We start from the raw sequence: 24648 nt of genomic DNA, 5'->3' as shown, positions 1-24648 counted from the left end.
CAGAATAATATGCAATAAAACACTGGATGATACCTGAAAGTAGTTTTGGGGGAGAAAGTGGGTTGAAACACCAGAATCAACTAGTTTTTTGTAAATAAAACACATAATATTTATCCAGCTTGTAGCCATTCATAATTACAACCTCAGAATGTGGAAAAATGAGAACATAATGACCCGACGAGGGCCCAGACATCGCTCCTGCAGCTTTTTGGATTCATTCAATTTTGCAAATTTGACAATTTTTCCAATTAATTGACCAATTTCATCCTAAAGAATGTCTGAGACTTGTTTTCCTCATCATTATTTTTTACTTAAATCTTAGAATATCAACTCACTGCCCCTGCTGCGTGATTTATTTTTTTGTTTCACCCACACCTGCTGAAAAACTAGGGCTGAGGAGTCCTAAAATATTTTATTTTTCCTGTTATTAGCATATGAATTCATTAGTCTTTAGTTTCTTTAGTCAAGGTGGATCATGAAGCTACATTTGAAGACATTCCCTTGTGGTGTTCTGGAGACATGGCCTCCATCAAATAAACCTGAACATGAAGTGAAACCTCAAGCTCCCCAAGAACCCATTACAACAAAACCAGACCAGCTCTTGTGTTGACGTTGATCTTTTTCATCATTTTATTATATATAGTATATTTATAATATGTACAGAAAGAAAACATGATCAAACTGAGCAGGGAGACGGCACCAAAGTGAACAAGCCGAACAGAAAAGCAGACAGAAGGTGACTTGACAGGCGAGCTCCTGTCTGGTGCTTTTTATTACCAAACAACACCTAGTGAGTCCTTTATTCAGCCAATGAACAGCGACGGACAAAGTGTGCAAATGACGTGGGAGAAATACCCCTTTCAAAACCGAACCAATACAAAAAGAGAACTTAAGAAGAAAAGTCAAGTGTTTCGTTTCATCAGAATCACATTCATAAGCGAAAGCACTACCCCTGCGTGTCTTTGACCACGCCCCCTGCGTGTCTTTGACCACGCCCCCTGCATCACCTCAGACCTCCGTGGACCAGACGCCACAGTAGTAGTTTTCAATGAATACATTAAAATCAATAGAATATCAAGACTTGTTGAAATAAAGATTTTAAAAAAAAGAAAAAAAAAGAAAATCAGTCATCAAACCCCAAAACATCCGGTGTATCTGTGTTATATGTGGTGTGTGTGTGTGTGTGTGTGTGTGTGTGTGTGTGTGTGTGTGTAGAGTTTCAAATGATTGCTTAATTTGCATCTACTTAAGAGAGACTGGTGTGATGTGTCCAAAGAGCTCAGGAATGTTACACACACACACACACAAACACACTTACTGCTGAAACGCGCACACACACATTACTGCTGACATACACTTACTGCTGGTTCCTTCCCTCTCCCCCTTAAACTCAGATGCCAGTCCTGCTCAGCAAACAGCATTTCTAATTTAGCTTAACAGGGCTGAAACACACAAGGCTAAAAATACAACCGTGAACAATGACGCCACCAATCTCTCACTCACACACTCACTCACTCACACACACACACCAATTAGTGACGTGGCAAATGGGGACGTTGTCCTCAGCACGATGTGGACTTGTCTGTGTTCAGGTCTCAGGGGACCATGGGAGGGGGGAGATGGGAGAGGTGGGAGTTCATATCCGGTCAGCAAACCAAGACCAGTCAGTCCCTGGACCTCACGAAAGCCCCCTCCCCCCTTAGAACACAAGACAAGTGATGAAACTACAGGACAGCTTCTGCGAGCACATTGAAGGAGGACGAGGCCCTGAAGCTACTCTCGACAGCGCGCTGATCCTTTAACTTTATTTTCCAGCAGGAGGCTCAGATAGATGAGGCCCAACCGAACTGTTTTGGGTGTGGAGGCCCCTCTGTGCGGGCCGGGGGACTCTCTCCTCCTCACATTCTTGCCGGTTTCTCCGGAGATCCGGCTCAGACCCGACACAGCTATGAGCCTCAGAGCTCCAGGCACGTCAACATCCAGCCCATTCTCAGCGTCGCCACGGCAACCACGCGGCCCCGTGCCCGATCAACACAACTCACAAGAACGTCTCGTACGACAACGGCTCCAGTTTGCTCCTCTCAGTGAAGTAAGGTTATTCTGCCGACGAGCGCGGGGAAAGATCCCTAAATACCTCGAGTTATGATTAACCACGTGGGAAACTACTTTTTGAAGATGCACCTAGAATTTCAAAAGGACAGAGGAGGATGGAGGGGGTCGCCCAGTGTGCACGTGAGGACAGGCGTGCACGTGGAATCCATCAACAGCGCCTGGAAAAGATAACGCACTTCCTTGTTCGTTTGGACCGAGTCATTTGTGTGAAAACGAAGAAGAAATCACAAGAAGGACGAACTGGAACACTTAAGCAGCCGATGCCCAGACCACCCACATCCCACCTCCACCTCCACCTCCACCTCCAACCGTGCTTCATCTGCAAACAAGCAAGAATGAAATGACGACCTTTAAACCTCCTCAGTCACATACGGAACACGAGAGCTTTGGGTTATTGGAAAAGTTGCAACTGTATCAATGAAAAATGAAACAAAAAAAACAAACAATAAAACCACGACAATAATAAAAATCATTGTAAGATCAATGCAGAATTTAGCCAATCGTTTCTCTTTAAGTTAATCTGTAAATGTCCCCCACCCCCTAACACACACACACGCACACGCACACACACGCACACGCACACACACACACACACACACACACACACACACACACACACACACGACCCTGGACTGGAGTATTTAGTGTCATTCCAGGAAGTGGCCGTGCTAAATGTCACGTTGCCTTCTTTTGTGGATAAAATGGAGACTAGAAAACAGAAAAACTATCACTATGTATTCTCACGACCCCGCCTCCAACACACCTCTATACGTGGAGTAAACCACACCTACAGCCTGTCTTTCCTCCTGTGTGTGATGTCATTACAGGTCCAGATCAAACGGTCACAGCGGAAATGTTTTGAGTCCAATAAACTATTTATTTCAGTAAATCTGCCCAAAGCTTTTCCATGAATTTCTGATGTAAACCCCGTACAACATCCCGACTTTGGAGCACAGAGAGCCAGAGTCAAACACCGTTAGGCATCGCGTTAGCGTCTCCACATACTGGGAACGTTCTCAAGAGACATCGCAGACCAGATGCTACAAACTGGCCTCTTGAGTAAACTGTGTTCTTACGTCCAGCTGGCTCGCTGACTGGTTAGCGGTTAGCTCGCTGACTGGTTAGCGGTTAGCTCGTTGACTGACCGCGTGGTCACGATGCCACCTAGCCGTAAACAGAAGCTCAGAAAGCGTGTGTAAGACGCAGGTCAACCCGCAGCAGGTGAACAGGTACGTGGCTTAAATTCACCCGAACGATGTAAAGCGAGAATTTCCGCTCTGAACACACCTGTGTGTCGGCTCGCCCAATGGGCCTTCCCCTGATCTTCATCAATAAATAGTGATGATGCGTCGGTGTTCAGCAACACTTCCTACAGCGTGTGTCTTCAGCACACTGCTGAATGTGTGTGTGAGTGTGTGTGTGTGTGTGTGTGTGTGTAAATAATTCCATGTTTGGACATAAAATGAGATCAGTAAAGACAGACTTTGGCCAAAAGGCTTGAATCTCTTTTAACCTGTGCCTACCCACTACAAAGTGTGTATATGTGTGTGTCTGTGTGTGTATGTGTATAGAGATAAGCTCAATTGAAACCTAATCTTCCACTGGCTCCATTCCAATCTAAATCAATACCCCCCCCCCGTGTCCGGTCCTCCCGTCCTCTTGACAGACACGAGTGACCCCGGGCATCTGTTCCTCCCTCACAGCTTTCCCCTCTCGGTTGTTGTGGACATGAACCCCTGGGAAGTTTCAATCCGTTTCCTGACCTGAACACTGACGGTTTACTCCTGTTGGAGCCAACCGTCACCGTCACTGGGTCTCCTGATAGACGATGGAGTCGGGGGTCTGGGTTTTTCTGGGGGAACAGTGGGTGGAGGGAGTGGCAGAGGTTATGGGCGGGAACACAGAAAGGGAGAATTCAGTGGAGGTGGCGGCGGTGGGGGGTGGGGTCTCCTAACAGCAGCCCCCTCCGGACTGCCGGACGGGGGTGCTGTCGATCTTTAGGTTGGGCTTGTCTCCGCCGGCCGTGGCCCCGGGTCCCATGCGCTTCTTGATCTCCGCGGCCATGGTCATGAAGGCCTGCTCCACGTTGGTGGCGTTCTTGGCGCTCGTCTCCAGGAAGGGGATAGCCAAGGAGTCAGCGAACTCCTGCCAACGGGAGAGAGGGGCTCGTTAATGAACGTGTGCATTCAGAACATACAGAGGTGAGATTCAGACAGTAAATACACACAAACACATGTTGCGCTGACACTCGTGTGTTTTTTTTTTTACTCTTGAGAGGAGACACGACAGGCAAAAACATTGTTTTTCATGCACTGGTCCTTTTTTAGGTATTTTTGGCAAACGTTTTCTTTCAGACTGGTAGTGAAACATTGTTTGTCTTGACTTTAGTCTCTTTGCGTCTGTAGATTGACTAAATTCAAACGTTATCATTAGAAAATGCTATATTTGCATATTAAAACATAACATTTCTAAAAACTTCCAATGGAAAAGATATTGTCTTGTTGTCATTGATCAAATGCAGAAGTTTCATAGTGATATGTATTAGTTACATTGTTTATCCTGTCGAAGAATTTAACAGTTCATGAGTTCTTTCTCAGCCAGAAACCTCCACTTCTGCAGCTCTGACATCCAGCTAACGTTCCACTTTCATTCCTCTGTATTCTGGAGGTTTTAACAGACGATGCTGATGCCTGATTTACACAACATTGTATCCCTAAAACTAAATATATTTTTAATGTGGTTTCTTCTTGATTAATGGAGTGATAAAAAGAGAATCAAGCACACCTTGTATGCCTCATTTAAACATGTGTACAGATATTTTCTGAAAACTTCTAATAATAAAAATATGTGTCGTGAGGCAGGTAAGTTATCAAGTGAGAGAGATGAATTGTGAGACCTATCAGTTAATTGCTTTGCCGTATTATCTTGCAGTGTCTCCCTTTAATTGGGAAAAACATGGACAGATGGCACAAACACTGTTTCTTTAAATAAATACTCGCTGGTTCAGTCGGACACAAATAACTCTGGTTGTAAAGAATAGTTGAGCTTCAAAGCTTCGTTCATGATTCCAATTCAAAATCCACATTGAATGCTGCCTCTGTGTTCCTTCGCATTTCTGCTTGTTGTGATGTGGAAGCTCCCACCAGTCTAGCAGTAATCTAACAACACCATAAATGGCATTTATATAAGCACAATATGTTTAGCGTGATAACTTCCTATCACAGAACAGACATCTGAAGCTTCATTCTTTCTAAAACCTCAAAAGAAGCTTTGAGCGTAAAAGAAAACAACATTCAGTAGCTCTAGAAAAAACATTTTATCAGAAACACACAAACCAGTTCAGTTTTTTCAATATATACAATAATAAAGTACTTTTATTAATAATAATAATAATATTATTGAAGTTTTTTTCTTTCTTTCTTGGATTGCTGTTAATAAAAAACTACATTGTCCTGCACAGGTGTTTCACATTATAAGACCTCTGGCAGTGCAATGGGCATAATCCATCCTTTTACTGGTGGGCTTTTATTTTGAAAGATCACAGTGATCAAAAAGTTGCAAAGCAGAAGCTTGTATACGTGTTGGAAAGTTTGTTCAGGAGACGTATGTTAATGTGCATAACACTGGATTTACCATCAAAGATAGACAATTGCAATACCTTAAAAGTTGTTGTTTTTATTAACTGATCAGAAGAAGTGTCCCTCTCTCCTAACCAGGGATAACAAACAGAAGGCAGCCTCACCTTGGCTGTCGTGTAGTCCACTACTTTCTTCGTGGTCAGGTCACACTTGTTGCCCACCAGCAGCTTGTTGACATTTTCACTGGCGTAGCGGTCGATTTCCTGGAGCCACTGCTTGACGTTGTTGTAAGACTCCTGCGTGTCGACAACAATGTGAGCGAGTCGGTTTACAGCTTTGTATCTCCGCTGTGAATGTGCGGTTACATTTATACAGTTGATTTCTTTTTGGCCTCAAAAATGAAGTCGGACAAGATCATTACTTAAGCAGACTTATTCCTCCAATTTTAAAAAAGGGACAGTCCAGTCCAAAATTAAAAACACACCATTCAGAGCATTAATACAGCAGCAGCAACTGACCGGCTACTCATACCCGGTCAATCTAGATTGATAAATACTGCTGGTGAGAGGTAACTATGTATTTTGGAATTCAGAGTGTTGGATTGTATTCAGATGTATTTCAAACATCTGTGTTCAGACAACCTCGCATTACCACGGTTAGCGTAGAACATGGTTGGTTAGAAGCTCAACACATGTAACTAAACTAAACTACGATAAAGCACCGGAGTCCTTTCCTTCCCTGCACCCACCTGATCCGTCACATCATATACAACTATGATGCCGTGGGCTCCGCGGTAGTAACTGGAGGTGATGGTGCGAAACCTCTCCTGACCGGCAGTGTCCCACTGAGAGAGCGAGAGAAGGATGAGAAACCAATACCACAAAAACACCACATCATAAAGAAATCTGAATAAACAAATAAGGAACAGCTCCTTCATGTCCTGTCAGAAGCAGCATGTGATCGTGACATCACAGGCACATTATAACATTCATTAACAAGCTAACAGTGATGAGTGATTTTCTTCGTTCCGCTGATCACAACACACTAATAACTGGATTTTATTTCATCTAAAGTATTTATAGAGTAGAAAAAATATACATTGTTTTTATGTATTTGGCAGCTGAGGCTGTAGGTTTAGGCCAGAATCCTCACAGTATCATCAGCTACATGTCTGCGCCTGTGTGGGACAAAATGGATTCTTTTATGGCGTTCCTTCTCCTTCCGCTTTGAAGTCATGGGAGCGCTCGCGTCATCCGACAGCACGGACCAGATTAGCGTAACTTCGTTTTGGGAGGTCATCGTTAATGAAGCAGGTCTTTCATTGCCATATCGGACCGCTCCTAAACGCCAGTTAACCATCCTGTGGTGTCCCCAGACATTGTGAATCAAGATGAACAATATAAAGGTTTCTTTGAAATAAGCAGCACTGAATGATCATATTTGTTCTGCAAAAAAAAAAAATATTATGTAGTTTACAAAGTTTCACGTCCATCAAAGCGGTTTTTCTTTTTCCAGCTGAGAGCAGTGACGAGAGCAGTGTGTCACCCAAAATGGAACCAAAAGAGCTGACCAGGTGTGTGTGAGTGTACAAGCAGAGTTACAATGTGTCTGCTTTAACAACTGGTTGTGTTTGGGATGGCAGAGCCTGTACCCTTAATTAATCCAGGCTCCAGTTACACACACACACACCTCTCGTGTGTTTTCATCACAATGGTTAGATGTAAGCCCGAGCTCAAGGGAGGGTTACAGAGTTCTTTATTTGTGTGTGTGTGTGTGTGTGTGTGTGTGTGTGTGTGTGTGTGTGTGTGTGTGTGTGTGTGTGTGTGTGTGTGTGTGTGTGTGTGTGCGCGTGTGTGCTCACAATTTGCAGTTTGATGGTCTTGCCATCCAGCTCGATGGTGCGGATCTTAAAGTCCACTCCGATGGTGCTGATGTAGCTCTCTGTGTAGGTGTCGTCCTGCGGAGAGGGAGACAGGTTGTGGGCGGAGCATAGACCTTTCGAGGGCGGCGGTGATGCAAACACGCACATTGGAGGGTGAGGCGGAACTACTTACGGCGAAGCGCAGCAAGAGACAGGACTTCCCTACTCCAGAATCTCCGATGAGCAGGAGTTTGAACAGGTAGTCACTGAAAGAAGAACGTACAGGTTAGCACACACACTTTTCTATCCCCACAATACCTCAGCTGATAAGTGCTCAATGTGCACAACATGGAATGAAGTCAAGTATTTTCCTGGAACAGCTGATCTCTGTAGTTTTTGAGCAACCGTTACTCAAACAGGAGTAAATAGTGCATTTCTGGGACTATTCCCGCAGTGGAACAAATTAACAATTGTGGTGTGTTTTTAACAACAATGGAGCGCTATGGCACAGAGGGAGAAGATATCTTACACACACACAGAGTAGAACAGACATTCCCATTCAAATCAGCAGTAGGATGGTCAGAGAGCAGACAGGTTTTTTTTGTGTAACATTGCAACCGTTACATAAAAACTGAACCTAACGGCACGTTGCGGACTCAGTGGGGTCAGGATTTTTTGCAGTGACGACTAAAACGAGTAGTGGAGTAGTCACGTTACGAAGCGATGAAAGCAGATTTATTCCAGTCGATAGGAATCCTGAGGAGACTTTAAGTATAGATTTTGTTTTTTGTCTGACTTCTGTTCAATTCAACAATAACGTCAATACTCAAACCATGCTGGGGCCAGGCAGTAATCTGTACAGAGTGTGATTATGGGATGGTTAACAGGGGCGAAGGACACACTTGTGGCCCCTCCAGCGGGTTAATCCTGCCATGGCTGTTTTATCACACTAGAAACTTGAAAAACGTATTTTGAGGTAAATTTACCTTGTTTTTCTTTTGCGGTTGGATACTCACTCCTATTACAGGAAGGTTCTTCTGAAATAATGGAACAACAATCCCCCCTAACCCTCATCCAATCACTGAGAGGAAAACAACATCAGATGAATTTGACACACAGCACAGACAGCTGTGGAGAATTGCTCAACAGCATTGCTATTCTTGTGTGACAGGAAAACTGAGACATGTCGTGTACCGCAGCCTGACACTCAACCTTCTGGTAATATCTCACAAACACTAGATCAACAGCTCTGTTGCAATCAGCCCAGTTCACATTTCTACACGGCTGTGGATTGTGTTGATGTGGACGGATGCTGATGGGCAGCAGGACCGGTCAATCAGCTGCCAATCATTTCAACATGCTATCCAAAGACCACATCAAGTGCATAGCCCTGAATACTTAAACTCAATGATGTGAAAAAAGTCATTTAAGTAAGAAGAAATTATTCATAAGTACGGCTGTGTATCGTCTGAAACTTTTGAGTTTTATTTTGATACAAAAAGGCTTTTTTCTGATTCCTTACTTTCTAAATACATTTTAAAAAAAGTATATACATATATATTATGTATATATACACTAATGATATTTTAAATATTGTTGTTCCAGTAAGAACTGGAACCAGACAAGGCTGCATGTGCGTTGGTGCGTTTACTAGAGTACACACGGGTATCTGGAACAACAAAGAAGCAAATTCAGTAGCTTCACTGTGGGGTTGTGTTCGGTTACTGATAAAGCTTTTATTCTTTAAGTCACATTTTTATTAAACTGATGTATGACTGCAGAGTATCTTAATTACTCAGAATATAAGATGGCCAAACATCAGAAAGAGCTTTTACATTTAGTTTTATTGTATAAAAGTAACACAATGATTATGTAAACAATATAAGAATCTGAGATTTAAAACCAACTTTCAACTAACACAGTCCAGTCGATACCAAATATTGAATGAGCAGAGCTCCGGATGTGAAACAGGGCTTCAGGGTAAAGGTTCATCATGGCCAGGTGGCTGTGGAACCAAGATTCACACACTGAGAAGGTCTGCAGCGTAAAACACAAAAAACTACTGCTGATTAATATAATCACCAAATGGGCGACTCTGGCTCAGTAGTGCGCAGGGTCGTCCTTCAATCAGAGGATCGGCGGTTTGATGCCCGGCTCGCTCGCCTATGTCGATGTGTCCTTGAGCAAGACGCTTAACCTTAAATTGCTGCGCCTTCGGTGTTCAATGTATGAATTCTGTATGAGTGGTTGATAATCCTGATGTGGCACTCGTCTCATCAGTGTGTGAATGGGTGAATGATGTCATGTAGTGTTGAAGCGCATTGAGTGGACTAGAAGAGTGCTATACAAGTACGGGTCCATTTACCAAATGCGCAGGCAGTTTTTGTCACCCTGGTCGAATATCGCTTGATTTTAATTACATTTTAAATCGGCATGTGGAGACAACAATCAGCGATGCATTGGCTTAGATATTACAGACTTGCTGTTTATATAATAAACAACGAAAGACATTCTTAGCAGTTATAAATACATCAATCATTAACATGGGCGTTTTAATAAAAAAATTATTTGATTGTACTCCAAATGCTATGCTGCATTTTTGTGGTGAAATCATCCAATGGAGAGGGGTGTCCTGAATTACTTGAGGGTAAGTGTCATGTTTGAGCACAATAAACACTAAAGTCATTTCATAAGTGCTCTATGAAGCATTACTGAATAATCGGTTAACCTTTAACTTATTAGCCACGCGTGTTTTTCTCAAAAAGTGGCACCAAATCCTCGAGGTCTCTTACGATCAGTCTCCTCGGACCCAGTGTGCGACAGCAGGCGGTGTGAAGGCATATCGACCGAGACGAGGTTATAAAGTAAACACACGGAGTAACAATGGTTGTCTGCTAAGGGTGTGGAGGTGTTAGCTTAGCCGGGTCCCATTGGGACTCAAAGGGAAGTGTCTGCTGCCGGCTCCGGGACGTCTTAGCACCGACCAACAGATTTGGTGACATCGGGGTTCCTCTCGTTTCAGGGCAGCAGGTCGGCTGTCAAACATCCTCTGTACCTGCTGCCATATCATGTAGCACTGGCCCAGACAAGCAGCGCAATGGAGAGCATTTTATCCGCAAAAATAGCACACATTTAGCAAACACAACAGCCATCAGCGCGAGAACCCCTTAAACACGTTTTAACATAGTAGTTACACAAACATTAAAAGTTAAATACATCTACAAATGATAGTACACTCTGTTCGTAACGTTAAGCATTTTAGTAAACCGGAAGCCAATTCTAAAAACTGAAAAATGTATTAAAGTAGAAACCAAAAGCAAATTTAGAGCAAGGTTAGCGGTCGTCTGAATGGCGGACTTACAGTAATGTAAAGCACCAGTACCGGTGTCCATATGTTTCCTTAAGGGGAACAGCGGGCTGTCTATCGAGGACACAGGTCTGACATGACTTAATGCAACGTTACTGGCGAGCTAAAAGCTCTTCATTGCGGTCTCTGGGTTGAACCATGGTTCGCGAGCCGTCTGGCTGGTTCTACACACGGCACTGCCCGTTTACTTGTCCCGTGAAAAAGGTCGCGTGTCGGTTGAGGCACGAGCGAAAAAAACTGTCAGCTGACGTTTTCGAAGAAAACACGTCCGCGAGCCTGACACATTGAGGACGCCGTCCGCGCCCTGTTCCCGGGAGCCGGCTAACGTTAGCCGAGGTTTCACGATATCGACAGCAGCATCAGCCTGCATTATTTATTATTTATACAAGGTTACACAACAGACCAAACCGACACACAGACTGCACTCGACAGTAGCCGCCTCACAATGGAGCCAGTTTAACGTGACTCACTATTCGGGATTCATGGTTTCACTCTTGATGTGTTTTTCTGTCGGCGACTCGACTCTTCCTTCCTACTCCGGCGAAAAAGATGACTTGTAGGTCCGGGTGTCCGAGGCACTTGGTCGGCTATGTCACCGTCTTCGTTATTGTCCCGTGGTCGCTCCACTGTATTCGACCTTTACTGTTTCATACGTCCTTGATTCTAGCGGACATATCCCGGTTTCCTCAGGTTAGGCTGGTGTATTTTACTCCTGTTTTTTTGCTTTTCTGTGCCCGTTGCTTGCAAGCGGCTCAAGATGGCTGCGCAGGTGCGGTAGTGACGTGAGGTGACGTGTCGCTACTGAGAAACCAGAACGAAGCCGCATTTAGGGTGGTGCAGGGAGTTGTAGTTTATTATACCAAGTCGGTTAAAAACAACAACTAACGTTATGTAGCCTGCACTCATTGGGGGCAACATGGTGTACTGTTTCACAGCAAATAGTCAAGCATCTGCTCGGCGATGTTAACACAATTCAAATTGCCATAATTAACAATTCAACTCAAAATAAATGAGACAAGATTTTTATTGACATATTCAAAATCAAATTAGTTATGTTCTGCTAGGTTGCAATCTATTCCTTTATTCATTTGTACAATGTCACAATATTGTTGGACTTTTGCCATTTATTTAAGAAAATAAGGGAATGAACTTCCATAAACGTATATTTATTTCATAGCAACAAATACTTTTATAGTAACAGATATACAAAAAGTTTTTTTTTAAAAGTGCAAAATAACTTTTACTTTCTCTCGCCCGCTCTATATCATCTTCCATATTTACTATACATCTCTGCCTCTGTCACACAGTTCATAAGGGGTCCACTTCAGATACAAAATGTAATTTCATAAAACCCCTCTTGTTTTTAGTGACCTTCGGCCCCTTTATCTGCTGAGGCAGCAGCAATAAACTTAAGGTAGCCATCCTCCACTTCCACGTTCTCATCTCTGGCTGCTGCAGCAGCACCCACGGGACAAGGCAGGTAGACATTTTCCCATCTTTCATTAGAATCTGTCTGTGGATTTTGAGAGGCAGCAACAGCAGCAGCGACCTCCAGGCCGTGGTTGATGTAGCTGGCCTCCTGGCTGGCCTCCAGCACCGGCAGCTCCGACAGAAGACCTGTCAGCATCTCGCCCAGTTCCCCGAAGCCGGGCCTGCTCCTTGGCTCCTGGTCCCAGCAACTCTGCATGACCTTATAACTGTGTTTGGGGCGAGATGGGGGAAGAAGAGGGAGGAGGCTGTGTGAGGCAGATACAACTATACATACTGTAGATATACAATAATAATCCCCATGGCTTAAGACATAGCAGGGTTCATCTTTGTGTTGAGTGATATTTCATTTATCACATCAGTATAACTCACATACCTGATGAGAATCAGGTACGTGAGAAGATGTAACTAGTTATTAATTATTAGAATTAATAACTGTAATATACAATAAAGTAATAGATATATTTATATTAGCATGAAACCCTATTTGTAGTTATTGTAAATTTCTTAATAAAAAGTAGATACTAATATATTTCAATAGTTAAATGGATTTATTAACGTGCTTCCTTTTATATTGCTCTGAAATATTCACTTTTCGATTATGGACATTTCAAAAAGCTGCAGCCCATCATGTGTGGCTGTTATGTAACAATGTCTTTGTCAAAGAAATGTCCCTGTAAAAACAACCTGCTGTATGTTATTTTAATACACAGCATATATGCATGTGTTCAACATGAATTAACTTCTGGTACCACCAGCTTTCTGTTATTATGTGTAACCAGGAGTGCCCCTGAACCAGCTCAGAAACTCACAGCCCGGGGTCACAGTCCTCGGGGGGTTTGAGCCTGTGACCTGACCGCAGCATCTCCAGCAGCTCGTGGTTGTGAACTCCAGGATAGGGAGTCCTCCCCCGGGACACAATCTCCCACACGGTCACGCCGAACGACCACTTAACAGGGCAAGAAAATCACTGTCAATTCAGACGTTTGGGAAACATCAAAACTCCTGAATTGATGCCGCTGATGGTGTGGCCATGTGAATATAGGGATGCTCCATGAAGCCTGGACTCACCACGTCACTTTTGGTGGTGTAGACGGACTCGGACAGGCTCTCCATGGCCATCCACTTGATTGGCACACGGGTAACTACTTTCTGACGATAGTAATTGCTGCTATAGATTTTCTTGGACAGGCCAAAGTCGGCCACACGCACTCTGAGGTCATCGCCCAGCCTGTGAATGACATTTTTTTTCATTTATTTTTTTATAAATGCACTCAGCACAATCAGCACAGGTGATGCTCTCTGGAGTCAGATCAAATAACACATTGAGAGTTCTGTTGTTTTTTTTTTGTCCGAACACACTGCGTCTTCTCTGAGGCCCTCAGTCTGCTTTATTAACATTTTGAGCAACTTCCTTCCCAGACATTGGGCCATGGTTGAATACCAATGGCTGAGGACAGAGACACAGTCATACACAAACAAGGAGTCCTTCATTTTAAGCCCCCCCCCCCCCCTACTCCCTCTCAATGTCTCCCTCTGATGGACGCACATGCAGTTGCGTGCAGCCAGGTCTCTGTGCAGGAACCCCTGCCCACTCAGATAGTCCATGCCTGCTGCGATGTCGATCATGAAGCGCAGGAGACTCTGATGGGGCACGAACTGGAAGACAAGGGAACAGAAGGCGGTACGCTGTGATTAAATTTGAACAATTTTGAACTAAAATGTGCAGACGTAAGCATGTGAAAGTGTTTGTCATTGTTTGACAACTGAATACCTCTCTGCTCACTCCTTCCTTTCCAAGCGTGTTGGAGAACTACGGTAGCCTTCAGGTGATGTAGAAACAAGAAAGGCTCTTGAGCAAGTGATTGGTTTGTTCGTTGTGGGCTACTGTAGCGATACAATGTCCAATGTCTCTGTTTGATTATGTGACAATATGATTTATACTGTAGCTATTTAAAGCACAGAATTTGTCAACACTGACCAGCTGAGCACATCTCCAAGCCGAGCTATCAGTCATGCCTTTCAAACTTGTGAGTAATCAGGGCCATCTTAATGGCGTGAACTCGTCGTAACTACCTCACACCACCTTCTAATCTATGGGTTCCAGGAGATAGATGTCACGGTACCTCTGTGTGTTTCTCGGTATGCAATGTGCTGACTGCATCTCACCATAGGAATATCGCCATATCGTGTAGCAATGAGGAAGCGGCGCAGGTCTCCATGTTTCATGTAAGGCAGGATGACCAGAGGGACCGGCAGAGGAGAGTCCTGCTCTCTCTGTAAAGTAACCCCTGCAGGACGGACGGACGGACGGACGGACACACACACGCACGCACGCACGCACGCACGCACGCACACACACACACACACACACACACACACACACACACACACACACACACACACATCTTTTACAAGGTTAAGAATAATGCTAAGCTAAGTCTGTGGTTACAATATGAAAACCTCTAAAACCAAACAAACTTTCCCCAAATCAAATTCTCCGACACACGACTTAAATCTTTTATTATGTTTGTTGAAAAAATGACACCCAGTCATCACACCCTAAATGCAATTAATGCATCAAATGCTCAAACAAACAAAAATCCGGTATGTGTTGCAGGACTGGTATTTAATTGTTCGATCATTTCATTCGGCCTGATTGTAATGATTGGGCCCATGGCGTTCTACCGGTCTGCATTCTGCCTGTGAACTCATTGAGCTTCATTGAGTCTCACTCTAGCTGCTAGCTAGTCAACAGTGAGTGCTAACAATAGCCATTTTCATTGATTACTCTCATAATGATCTTTTGGGGGAGTGGCTTTGGAAGAAGCCTAAGATGATGCTGCTGTTGATTTGGCAACTTTGTTGCTAGGATTAGCTACTTCTGGAGATAATGCTGCTCGCTACGTTTGGAGCTCGTGCTGCTCGCTACGTTTGAAGCTAGTGCTGCTGGCTACTTTCATTGCAAAAGAGTTGACAACATTGTTCTGGGTTTTCATGTTGAATCAAATTTATAAAATAAAAGTAATTTTGCTAGTTTCCCAAGATTACCAACCCTAACTTTAATGATGGCAAATACGTTTTTCACAATTCTAAATACTTAAACATTTTATACATGTTGGTCAAGGGTTTAGAAATCTTCATGTTGAGTCATGACTCGAGCATAATTGTGGAGTGGCAAACTTCCCCAAAATGGCAACCTGATCAGCCATAGGCTAATATAATGAGCGGATGATTTACTCAATGGAATATTTTGGTGATATGCACTCTAATAAGAAACATAAATCAGCTTTTCTGGTCTTCCAACCACTCAAAACGCTTTAACACTGCACCCTAACCCTATAGTTACAGTTTAGTGAGATTTATAGACACAAAAAATGACTTGACCATGTAATCATGATCGTCATGATAAACTAATTAATTGTCTTCATGTAATCTTACCGAGTAGTCTGACTACATTTTCATGATCAAAGTTCTTCATGATCTCTGCCTCTCTCAAAAACTCATGTAGGTCTTCCTGGCTGTGGATTCCAACTATGTGGGACAAAGAAAACATACACAAATAAGAAGTAACAATAAGAAGTAATAGTGCAGAGTCTTGATAAAGGGATTTTAGGATACACACCTCTCATGGTCTTAACGGCAACCTTGATTTCCACACCTTCGTCTGGTGTGAAGACACCTTCATATACGGAGCCAAACTCTCCTGTAGAACGGAAATAAACAACAAAATCACTAACTCACTTTTATTCCTGAGTCAAATATTGACATCTATGTCAATGTTTTTTTCCACCACTTTGGTCTAGATTGAAGGGTCACAGCAACATTTGGATGGCTTGCCGTGCCAATTTGTGGTCATTTATAGTCTCCAGAGGATGAGTCACATTCCCTGACATTTCTTCTAGTGCAACTAGTAGGGCAAAGTCTTTATTCATTCAGTAAAATATTTCTACATATACTTGATGGATTGTGTCAGAGTTTGTGTTAGATGTCGAGGGTTCCCATTGGATGTATCTGTATTATTTCAATAATCATTACTTTTTGACAAGATGTTGACATATACAACAACTACAATTGGATGGATTGCCATGAAACTTTGTTGTCACTTTTCCAAACGTTAGCAGTTAGCTCTAAGTCCCACTTTCTTTAGATCAAGAGAGCAACTAGCATGGCTCTAGACCAGCGGTCCACCACCTTTTGTTGCGCCACAGACCGGTTTCGTGTCAGACAATATTTTCAGGGACCTGCGTGAAAGGCAATAAATAAATAAATATGACGTAATAAATATGACGTAATAAATATGACGTAATAAATATGACGTAATAAATTTGACGTAATACATATGACGTAATAAAATGATACGACCGGCATAAAGCAATTATAAAGTGCAGAAATATACAACTCACCATTACGCCGAATTAGTGGGAGCACTGAGCTGGTTTCTCTGCAAGGAGCCGGATAAGAGTGATGGGAGACACTCGACATGTGTACTTTATATCCGGTCTACTCCATAGCTCAGACCTTTCTGTCCAGTGTACTGCTTAAGTTAAACCTTAATGTCCAGTTTACTGCTTAACTTAAATCCCGCTTCACAAAGGCAGGATGTTTAAAATGGGAGCAGAGGTTTCAGAGCTATTGACGATTATAGGATATTCTGCCATGATTTAAGACCAGAATACCGGCAGAGTTGAAGCAGACTTTTAATTTTTGTTTTTGGGGTAATGAATTTCAAGAGGCTCAGATGCACAGATGGATGTATCCGGCCCTTTTTCAAAATTAAACATTTTCTTGACTTTTATTATTTCTTTAAAATAAAACTTAAAAAAAAAACTTTTGAAAAACTTTTTTTTTTAATTCGTTCATTTTTTCTGTGCGGCCCAGTACCAACCGACCCGCGGACCGGTACCGGGCCGGTCCGGAGGTTGGGGGCCGCTGCTTTGGACTCTTAGTCTTGTCCAAGGCTGTATGAGAAATCATTCACTCTTTTATTATTCAAAGTTGTCTAATTATAATGGCAGTATACTGTCGGTGTAAAGAAGAAGATTGGCTATTTTCAGTTGAAAACCAAAACTGAACTATGGTTGCGTTATGGTTTAACCAACAAAAACACTTTCACCACATTTTGGGATGTCTTTTTAAAGGAACTGTTCCGTGCTGAACTGTGACAGGACATTACCGCTGTTCCCATGCATGAAGGTCAACTGCTCTGCTTTATCTCAGCAGGAGTACTAAAGGAAGAGTTCAAGACATCTACAGTATATTCATCCAACTGAGAGTTTGCACAACAAGGGTTCTTGGTTGGGAGGATATGACGGGATAATTTTTCATGAGAAATAAGGAACTGACCTTTGCCAAGCTCCTTGCCCAGGGTGAGCGTGTTTCTCTCCACCAGAACCTCCTTAAGACTGTCCAGCAGCCTACCGCTGAGCCCCTCCAACAGCTGGACCACACCCTCCACCCCTGAAACAAATAGCAATTCAAAGGTAAAAGAAATATTCTGAGCTCCCTTAAAACTGGCATTATCTACAACTTGTCAAAAGAGGGCTGGTCTTCCTCAAGTATCAACCAAAGGAATGATAAGAATAAGAAAACAATTTGAAGATGTTTTTCAAGATAATTAATTCAGTGAATTACAAACAGTAGACTAAAAGTATCAAATTAAACTGCATAAACTAATTATTAAGAAGGGGGTTACATAGGCCATATAACACTGCGTAGCAACAATGTAATTTACAATAGTAAGAACCCATACATACACACAACACTCATAATAATTTATATAAAGAAAATAAAAAAAATATGTTGTCATTGCGGCATGTGTACATCGTGCTCTGACCTCAGAGATCTATGCTCTGATCTCATGGTTCTATGCTCTGACCTCAGGGTTCTCTGACCTCAGGGTTCTATGCTCTGATCTCAGGGTTCTATGGTCTGACCTCAGGGTTCTATGCTCTGATCTCAGGGTTCTATGGTCTGACCTCAGGGTTCTGTGCTCTGATCTCATGGTTCTATTGTCTGACCTCAGGGTTGTATGCTCTGACCTCAGGGTTCTATGGTCTAACCTCATAGTTCTATGCTCTGATCTCATGGTTCTATGGTCTGACCTCAGGGTTGTATGCTCTAACCACAGGGTTCTGTGCTCTGATTACATGGTTCTATGCTCTGACCTCAGGATTCTATGCTCTGACCTCAGGGTTCTATGCTCTGACCTCATGGTTCTCCAACCTCAGAGTTCTACGGTCTGACCTCTGGGTTCTCCGACCTCAGGGTTCTATGCTCTGACCTCAGGGTTCTCCAACCTCAGAGTTCTACGGTTTGACCTCAGGGTTCTCTGACCTCACGGTTCTCTGACCTCAGGGTTCTATGCTCTGACCTCAGGGTTCTATGCTATGACCTCATGGTTGTATGCTATGACCTCAGGGTTCTAAGCTCTGACCTCTGACCTAAACCACTTGTTTCAGCTCATTTATCCTCTGTGTTAACATCATTGTTGCTCAGTGTATTCATGTATTATGATTCTGATTACATTTATTGTGTATTTGTTTATTTTTCTGTGCATCAGATGTGAGTCGGTAAGTTTGCTCAAAAGACCTGTGCTTTGTCTCGTAGTGGCGCTTCACATCCCTACTTTTTCTGGCTCTCTCTTGTCCCTCCTGTGTGTGTGAATATCTCACTCGTGTTGAGTGATCGAGTTATCGGAATACACATGGGTGATTGGCCGAGTAGGATCATGTGAGATGATAATAAATAAATACGATAAATAAGACAAATATACAGGATCGAGGATATTGCTGAAGTCTTTGATGAGCAGGGATCATAGACTGTATATGAAATGGACCCATTTGTTTGTGTACTGTCATTTTGAAGCCACAAATTTGGTGTTTTGGTTGTCGCCATCTTGTTTTTTGGAACGAGAAATGACACGAGAAGGTGGCGCCAAGTACATCCAGATGCTGAATAAGACATTAACGACTAAAATGTTACGCCTAACCTTCATGAATTGAAAACACACTGTAAAAGGGATAAAGTTGTAAGACGAAAATACCGATAACTCCCTGACCGGACAAAGCCGTGGTCGTAACCTGTCAATCACAAGGTAGCCTCGCCCTAAAGCATACCCTGTTTTATGGTCTATCTAAATGAAGACTTGAAGCTAGAGATTGAGACCATAAACTCATCTTTACAATGAGTTCACTGAGGGGAAAAATTAAGAGAAAGATATGGTCATTTCCTCATAGACATATAAGCAGACGCGTTTTTGTAACCAATTTAGAGCAAATGCAAGTTTATGTCACTTCCTCATTGGCTTCACTTTTCAGAATCAGAAGTTGTAACCTGAGGTGGATAAAATTGTATTTGTATGTGATTTGATTTGTCAAAAGCATTGAGCAAACATACAACAACACCAACAACAACAAAAAAGGAAAATGGCTTACTATTTGATATTTGGGGGGAAGCCGCCACCGCGTCTGGATGTCGGTAGGAAAATTCAGCATTTATTGGCAAAAGCTCTACTTCCTGTTCAGGCCTGTAGGTAAAATGATAACTTTAAGTTTAGTCATCATCAATTTACAGGGTAGGAGGGTTCCCACACATATGGGAACATTTTTTATTATTTTTGTCAAGTTCAGTCATTGCACAGCAGCTGACATCTGAAAACCAAACTTGGTTGTAAAAATCTGTTGATAACAATATATTGAAATATGATTAAATTACGTAGCAACTTTTCTGTCGGCCACAATATCATAAGTTATTTTGGATAATACACAAAACCCTCTCATTGTGTAATTCCCCATCCTCCCCATGGTGCTGGGAACAGTCCACAGTTAGTGGAGCTCTCCCTTGTGAGAGTTATCTCACAAGGGAGAGTTATTGCAAAAACAAACTAGAGTCATGTTTCCATGTTTACGCATATCAAAGATGAACTCACAGCAGGGAATTAAAAATGCATTGCCTCACTGTTAAGATGTGTTAATGTTAATGATCATTTTCAGTATTTAGTAATAAAGCAACAAAGCAACTTGCTGGTAAGCAGTACAACTATTTTTTAAAGGTCAATTTGATATGTTTCTGGTGCTTTAGTGCATACACTCACAATGTGACAGCAGATACCTGCTGTTACACTGGCAAAATATTACTCATGAGAAATTTACAATCTAGGTTTTAAGTAGCCTGTATCAGCCACGAGAAGTCTGAAGACCTTTTTGTGTGTTATTTCTTTGAAAGATGAAGATAACGTCATGATGCATTTACAGCTGGATCCAAGTCACAAACTGAAACTATGAACTCACATTATTATACTATGTTCTTTAAGTATTTTGATTATTGTCCCATCCAAAACATCAACCTCTCAGTTTTTGACCGTTTTGACCGCACACATTCACCAGCAGTAACTTTACAGTAGTAAGCCAAAGAAGCTGAAGTGGACCTGAGTTTAGTGTAGTTTTTGCGCAGGACACACACAACCATGGGGATTACAGCGATGAGCAGCAGGACGCCAAATAAAACGCCGACTGTCAGCCACATGGCGAGGCGACTGTGCTGAGGAGCCGGCGACGGCGTGATTTGGTGCTCTGAGACGTTTAAGTTCGGGGTCACCTCGATCACCGCAGGCGGAACTTTCCCTGTAAGAAAAAAAAAGAAGTGTTTCCTGCGGCCACCAAATAACACCACTTTTGACATTCTATTTACTTCAAAGATGCACATTCAGATTTTTGTTTTGTTTATTGTAATCGTACCCAGAGGACACAAAGCAAATGTCATGGTCATCTGGTTATTAGTTCTCAAGACATTAGGTGTAGACCACAGACTGTAAGAAGTGAACGTAGTCACCGTGATGTCATTCACTGGGTGTGTGGACTGCCGTTTCGAAGTCTTGAATTTGTCCATTTTTACGTTGCCATCTTGGATGACGGCCATGTTTTTTTTTACAACCAATGAACGGAGGTTGCCATATTTGAAATGCAGAGGATTGACATGCTCTGGTAGCTCTCTTATCTTATCTTATCACAGAAAGCTTACCCTAAAGCCAACTCTGCTTTATGGTCTGCTTGACTATAAGTGGACCATCATCTACATATATGAATATCATGCTGTATTGAAGAAGACTTAAAACTAGAGCTTGACTAACTTTGCCAGACTCTGCCACTAGTGGAACACATACAAATAGGTGCTTGGCAGCAATTACAGGACAGTGATAAATGTAGTGTAGCAGAGGAACAAATAGAGATTAATCATAAAGGTGGTAAACTGACTCAGTATTAGCAATCACACAGCAATAATGTATATTGCGAACGTAAGCTAATATTAGCTTGCATTAGCTAATGATAAAGATGCAGCTAACATTGGTCATACCAGGTAAAGTAAGACCCTGGCAACAAAACCTTTATTGTATTGAGCAAGTGTGTGTTTTGCTGCGTACAATTTTTTTATTGAAAGAGAAATAATGTGTTTTTTTCGAGTTGCAAAGTCCTGCTTCTAAAGTAAGCAGGCTAGCTCATTCAGCATGGGAACTGTTGAGAATTAAAACGCTGTCTCAGCTGTCTCTTCCCTATTGAGGAAGTGGCCAACATGTTGAAGACTTGTCCTGGACTATGTAACACATTGGCATGTAGTCCGTCGTACATACATCTATGTACGGTGACAGTGGCAGTGGATGAAGGCTGCGCCCCCCTCAGGGTGGATATATCGTTCAGGGCTTGCACCGAGAGTCTGTAGTCGTGCTGCGGGTTCAATTCTGTGATGCTGACTGACGTGTCGGTCAGCCCTGCCGAGTCTGGATGGAAAACCACCTCGTCCCCGCATGCCTCCCACCGCCGGCCAGAATCTGCTTCCCTCTCACACTTGACGCAATACTTCACTTCCTGTCGGCCGCCCCGGTCATGCGGAGGATCCCAGGTCACCGTCAGCACAGAGTCATTATGATGATAGGCCGATACATTCACAGGGGCCGAGGGCGGCTCTGACAGGGAAGCAAAACATGATCAGACATACATTTCAATACATCAAAACATTTTACAATAGATACATAATCAAACTGCATCTTATTCAGTCGAAATGGATGACAAAAAATAAATCAAGTGGAGTCCACATACTACCAACCAAAGTTGACGATTTTCTATCTCATAATAGTTTCTTTAATGTCCAATCCCATGCATTCTTTTCAAATAAGAGGACACCAGTGTCTCTTACTGGTGCAGCCGAGCTCATCAGGGTCAGTTGGCAGGCGGCTGAAACCCTGCATACAGTCGCAGCTCTCTGATCCCTCCCCACGCGTCCTGCTATTCGGCGGGCACGCCCGGCACGCTCCGCTCTCATTGGCTGGTTTGTAAAAGCCACTCCAACATGCTGGTGAAACACACTCACAGTTTTCACACTCACAACAAACATTACAAAGCTTTTACGAACACCACCAGCAGAAAGGAGACGATCACCATTTAAGTTGTGTAGTGACTGGAATATTTTACAGTGTAACAATTAAGTCCCTTATGACAAATTATGTAATGACAACTAATTTTAAACAACCTCAAACATATCCGTGACATTTCTGCACTGACACTTGATACTCACTTATTCCAGCTTTAGAGCGTCAGTACAAGTTTGCACTTAATAATGAATGTATTAATAGGACTATTGACTCTGATGTGAATCCAAAGAGTTTTGAATAACCCCCATGTTCAGCCCAACCCAGAGTGCAGCTCTATGAATAGCATGATTGCCAGTGTTTATGGGTCATTAATGCTCTGGTGGCAGAGGCCCCATCGGCACAGCTTTGTCCTTACAAAGAGAATACATGGCGCTGAGAATGATATCTGTTGAGCAATGCACAAGAAATATCTAAAACTGAGAAAAAGGAAGATCATGGTGAAGAGGATGTGAAAGTCATCTATTTAAGATTATTTTTGCCAAGATACTTATACTGTGAAATGTTTGCGTCAGCACATGACTTATTTGTTTGGCAGTCAGTTGTTGGAGATTCATTGGCTCAAAAAAAAAAAACATGTCGTAATTTGTTTCACATTGAAAAAATGTGTTCAGTTGACGAGATGTGGACGGTTTATTTAATTCTTGAAATTAGCAGCGTCAGTTTATGCCATCCCAGCATGCAATGCATCCAGGATAATGTTCTTTTCTCCTGGGTTGAGGTTAAAACATGACAAAATCAGTCATAGAATAAAATAAAAGACCAGAATTTCTAGTTGACCCATATCTTCCAGCGTGAATTGATATTGTAAACATTGTGAGACGTGACGATGTTGCTTTCACAGCTTTTCCTTTTCCTAACTGCTGAATGATGTCCAAAGTTGCTGGACGAATTTCAACCACATGAAAAACGTAAACACGCGTTGATGATGCAAAATTATGTTAAAATGGTGTAAAATGCAAATGTTGTTGGAAGATGATGAGTGCCACAGGATAAAAAAAACAACATATTTTAGCTCTGATTGATTAATCAAATCCCCAAAAAATTTCAGTCAGGACCTTGAAAGTGACAACAGACCAGTTTTCAACCCTTCACTTCCCAGGAGGTTGTAGAGAACAGCTTAGGGAAGGTCTATAGAGAGGTGGGGGTCATTATTTTATAGCTGTCAAACTGTAAATGGGCTGTACTTGTATGGTGATGGCAGGGGCTATCATATGCAAGACGTCACCTTCCCATGAGGACTAAATCTGGGTTCAGGTTCTTGTGCGAGGACACAGACATGGACTAGCAAAGCCGGGGATAGAACCGCCGATCCTCTGATGGAAGGATGATCCCCTTCTGCACTGATCCACAGTCACACTGTGCAAGCAACATTTACTTCATAATAATAAATTAAAGTAAAAACAATGTCTATTGCCACTTTAAACTCTGCTGGTATTGATTGTTGTTCCGTTTTGGGAGTTGAACAAACTGTAAATCTCCGTACCTTGACAGGCGTCACCCTTGACTTGATGTCCGGCTTCACAGGCACACCCCCCCTGCAGCGGACCCCAAAGTCCCTCCACATCACACTCTCTGACAGGCGGGGAAACCGCCACAGCCCCCGCCACGCAGGAACCCGTCAACGGACCCGACGCAGCCCCGGTCCCCTTAAACGAGGCCAGGTGGGCCACGGTGTCGGGGCACCTCTTGTAGTACAGTCTGATGGATGCTACCAGCACACATGTTCCCGTGTAAGAGAGGGCCAGATGGAAGCCACTGCTGCTGACGGGGCCCAGACTCAGAGCCCGGCTCCGGTTCAGGTAGCTGGGTATAGTCG

General features: G+C 42.9%; 2 protein-coding genes across 2 annotated transcripts; both read right to left on the bottom strand.

Annotated features, from left to right (window-relative positions):
* Window positions 1-1169: 1169 nt before the first annotated feature.
* Window positions 1170-11679, bottom strand: rab1ba (zRAB1B, member RAS oncogene family a). Its single transcript, XM_068587334.1, has 6 exons — window positions 11389-11679; window positions 7745-7817; window positions 7552-7647; window positions 6439-6534; window positions 5855-5986; window positions 1170-4257 (listed from the first exon to the last, which is right to left on the bottom strand). Exons 1-6 carry the CDS (start codon window positions 11400-11402, stop codon window positions 4063-4065), a joined length of 606 nt encoding a protein of 201 aa, XP_068443435.1. The 5' UTR covers window positions 11403-11679; the 3' UTR covers window positions 1170-4062.
* Window positions 11680-13689: 2010 nt separating this feature from the next.
* Window positions 13690-24484, bottom strand: si:ch73-40a2.1 (tyrosine-protein kinase receptor TYRO3). Its single transcript, XM_068588338.1, has 11 exons — window positions 24316-24484; window positions 22598-22753; window positions 22035-22367; window positions 20835-21030; window positions 19843-19934; window positions 17753-17866; window positions 16032-16112; window positions 15848-15940; window positions 14576-14697; window positions 13956-14065; window positions 13690-13708 (listed from the first exon to the last, which is right to left on the bottom strand). The coding sequence occupies exons 2-11, from the start codon at window positions 22647-22649 to the stop codon at window positions 13690-13692; spliced, it is 1212 nt and encodes a 403-aa protein (XP_068444439.1). The 5' UTR covers window positions 22650-22753; window positions 24316-24484.
* Window positions 24485-24648: the final 164 nt, after the last annotated feature.

This window comes from Clinocottus analis, unplaced genomic scaffold (assembly GCF_023055335.1).
Source record: "Clinocottus analis isolate CAN_PGR_092001 unplaced genomic scaffold, fCliAna1.0.p SCAF_21, whole genome shotgun sequence".
NCBI lineage: Eukaryota > Metazoa > Chordata > Actinopteri > Perciformes > Cottidae > Clinocottus > Clinocottus analis.
Note: the sequence above shows the minus strand (reverse complement) of the source record. Positions and strands in the feature narration are given on the sequence as shown.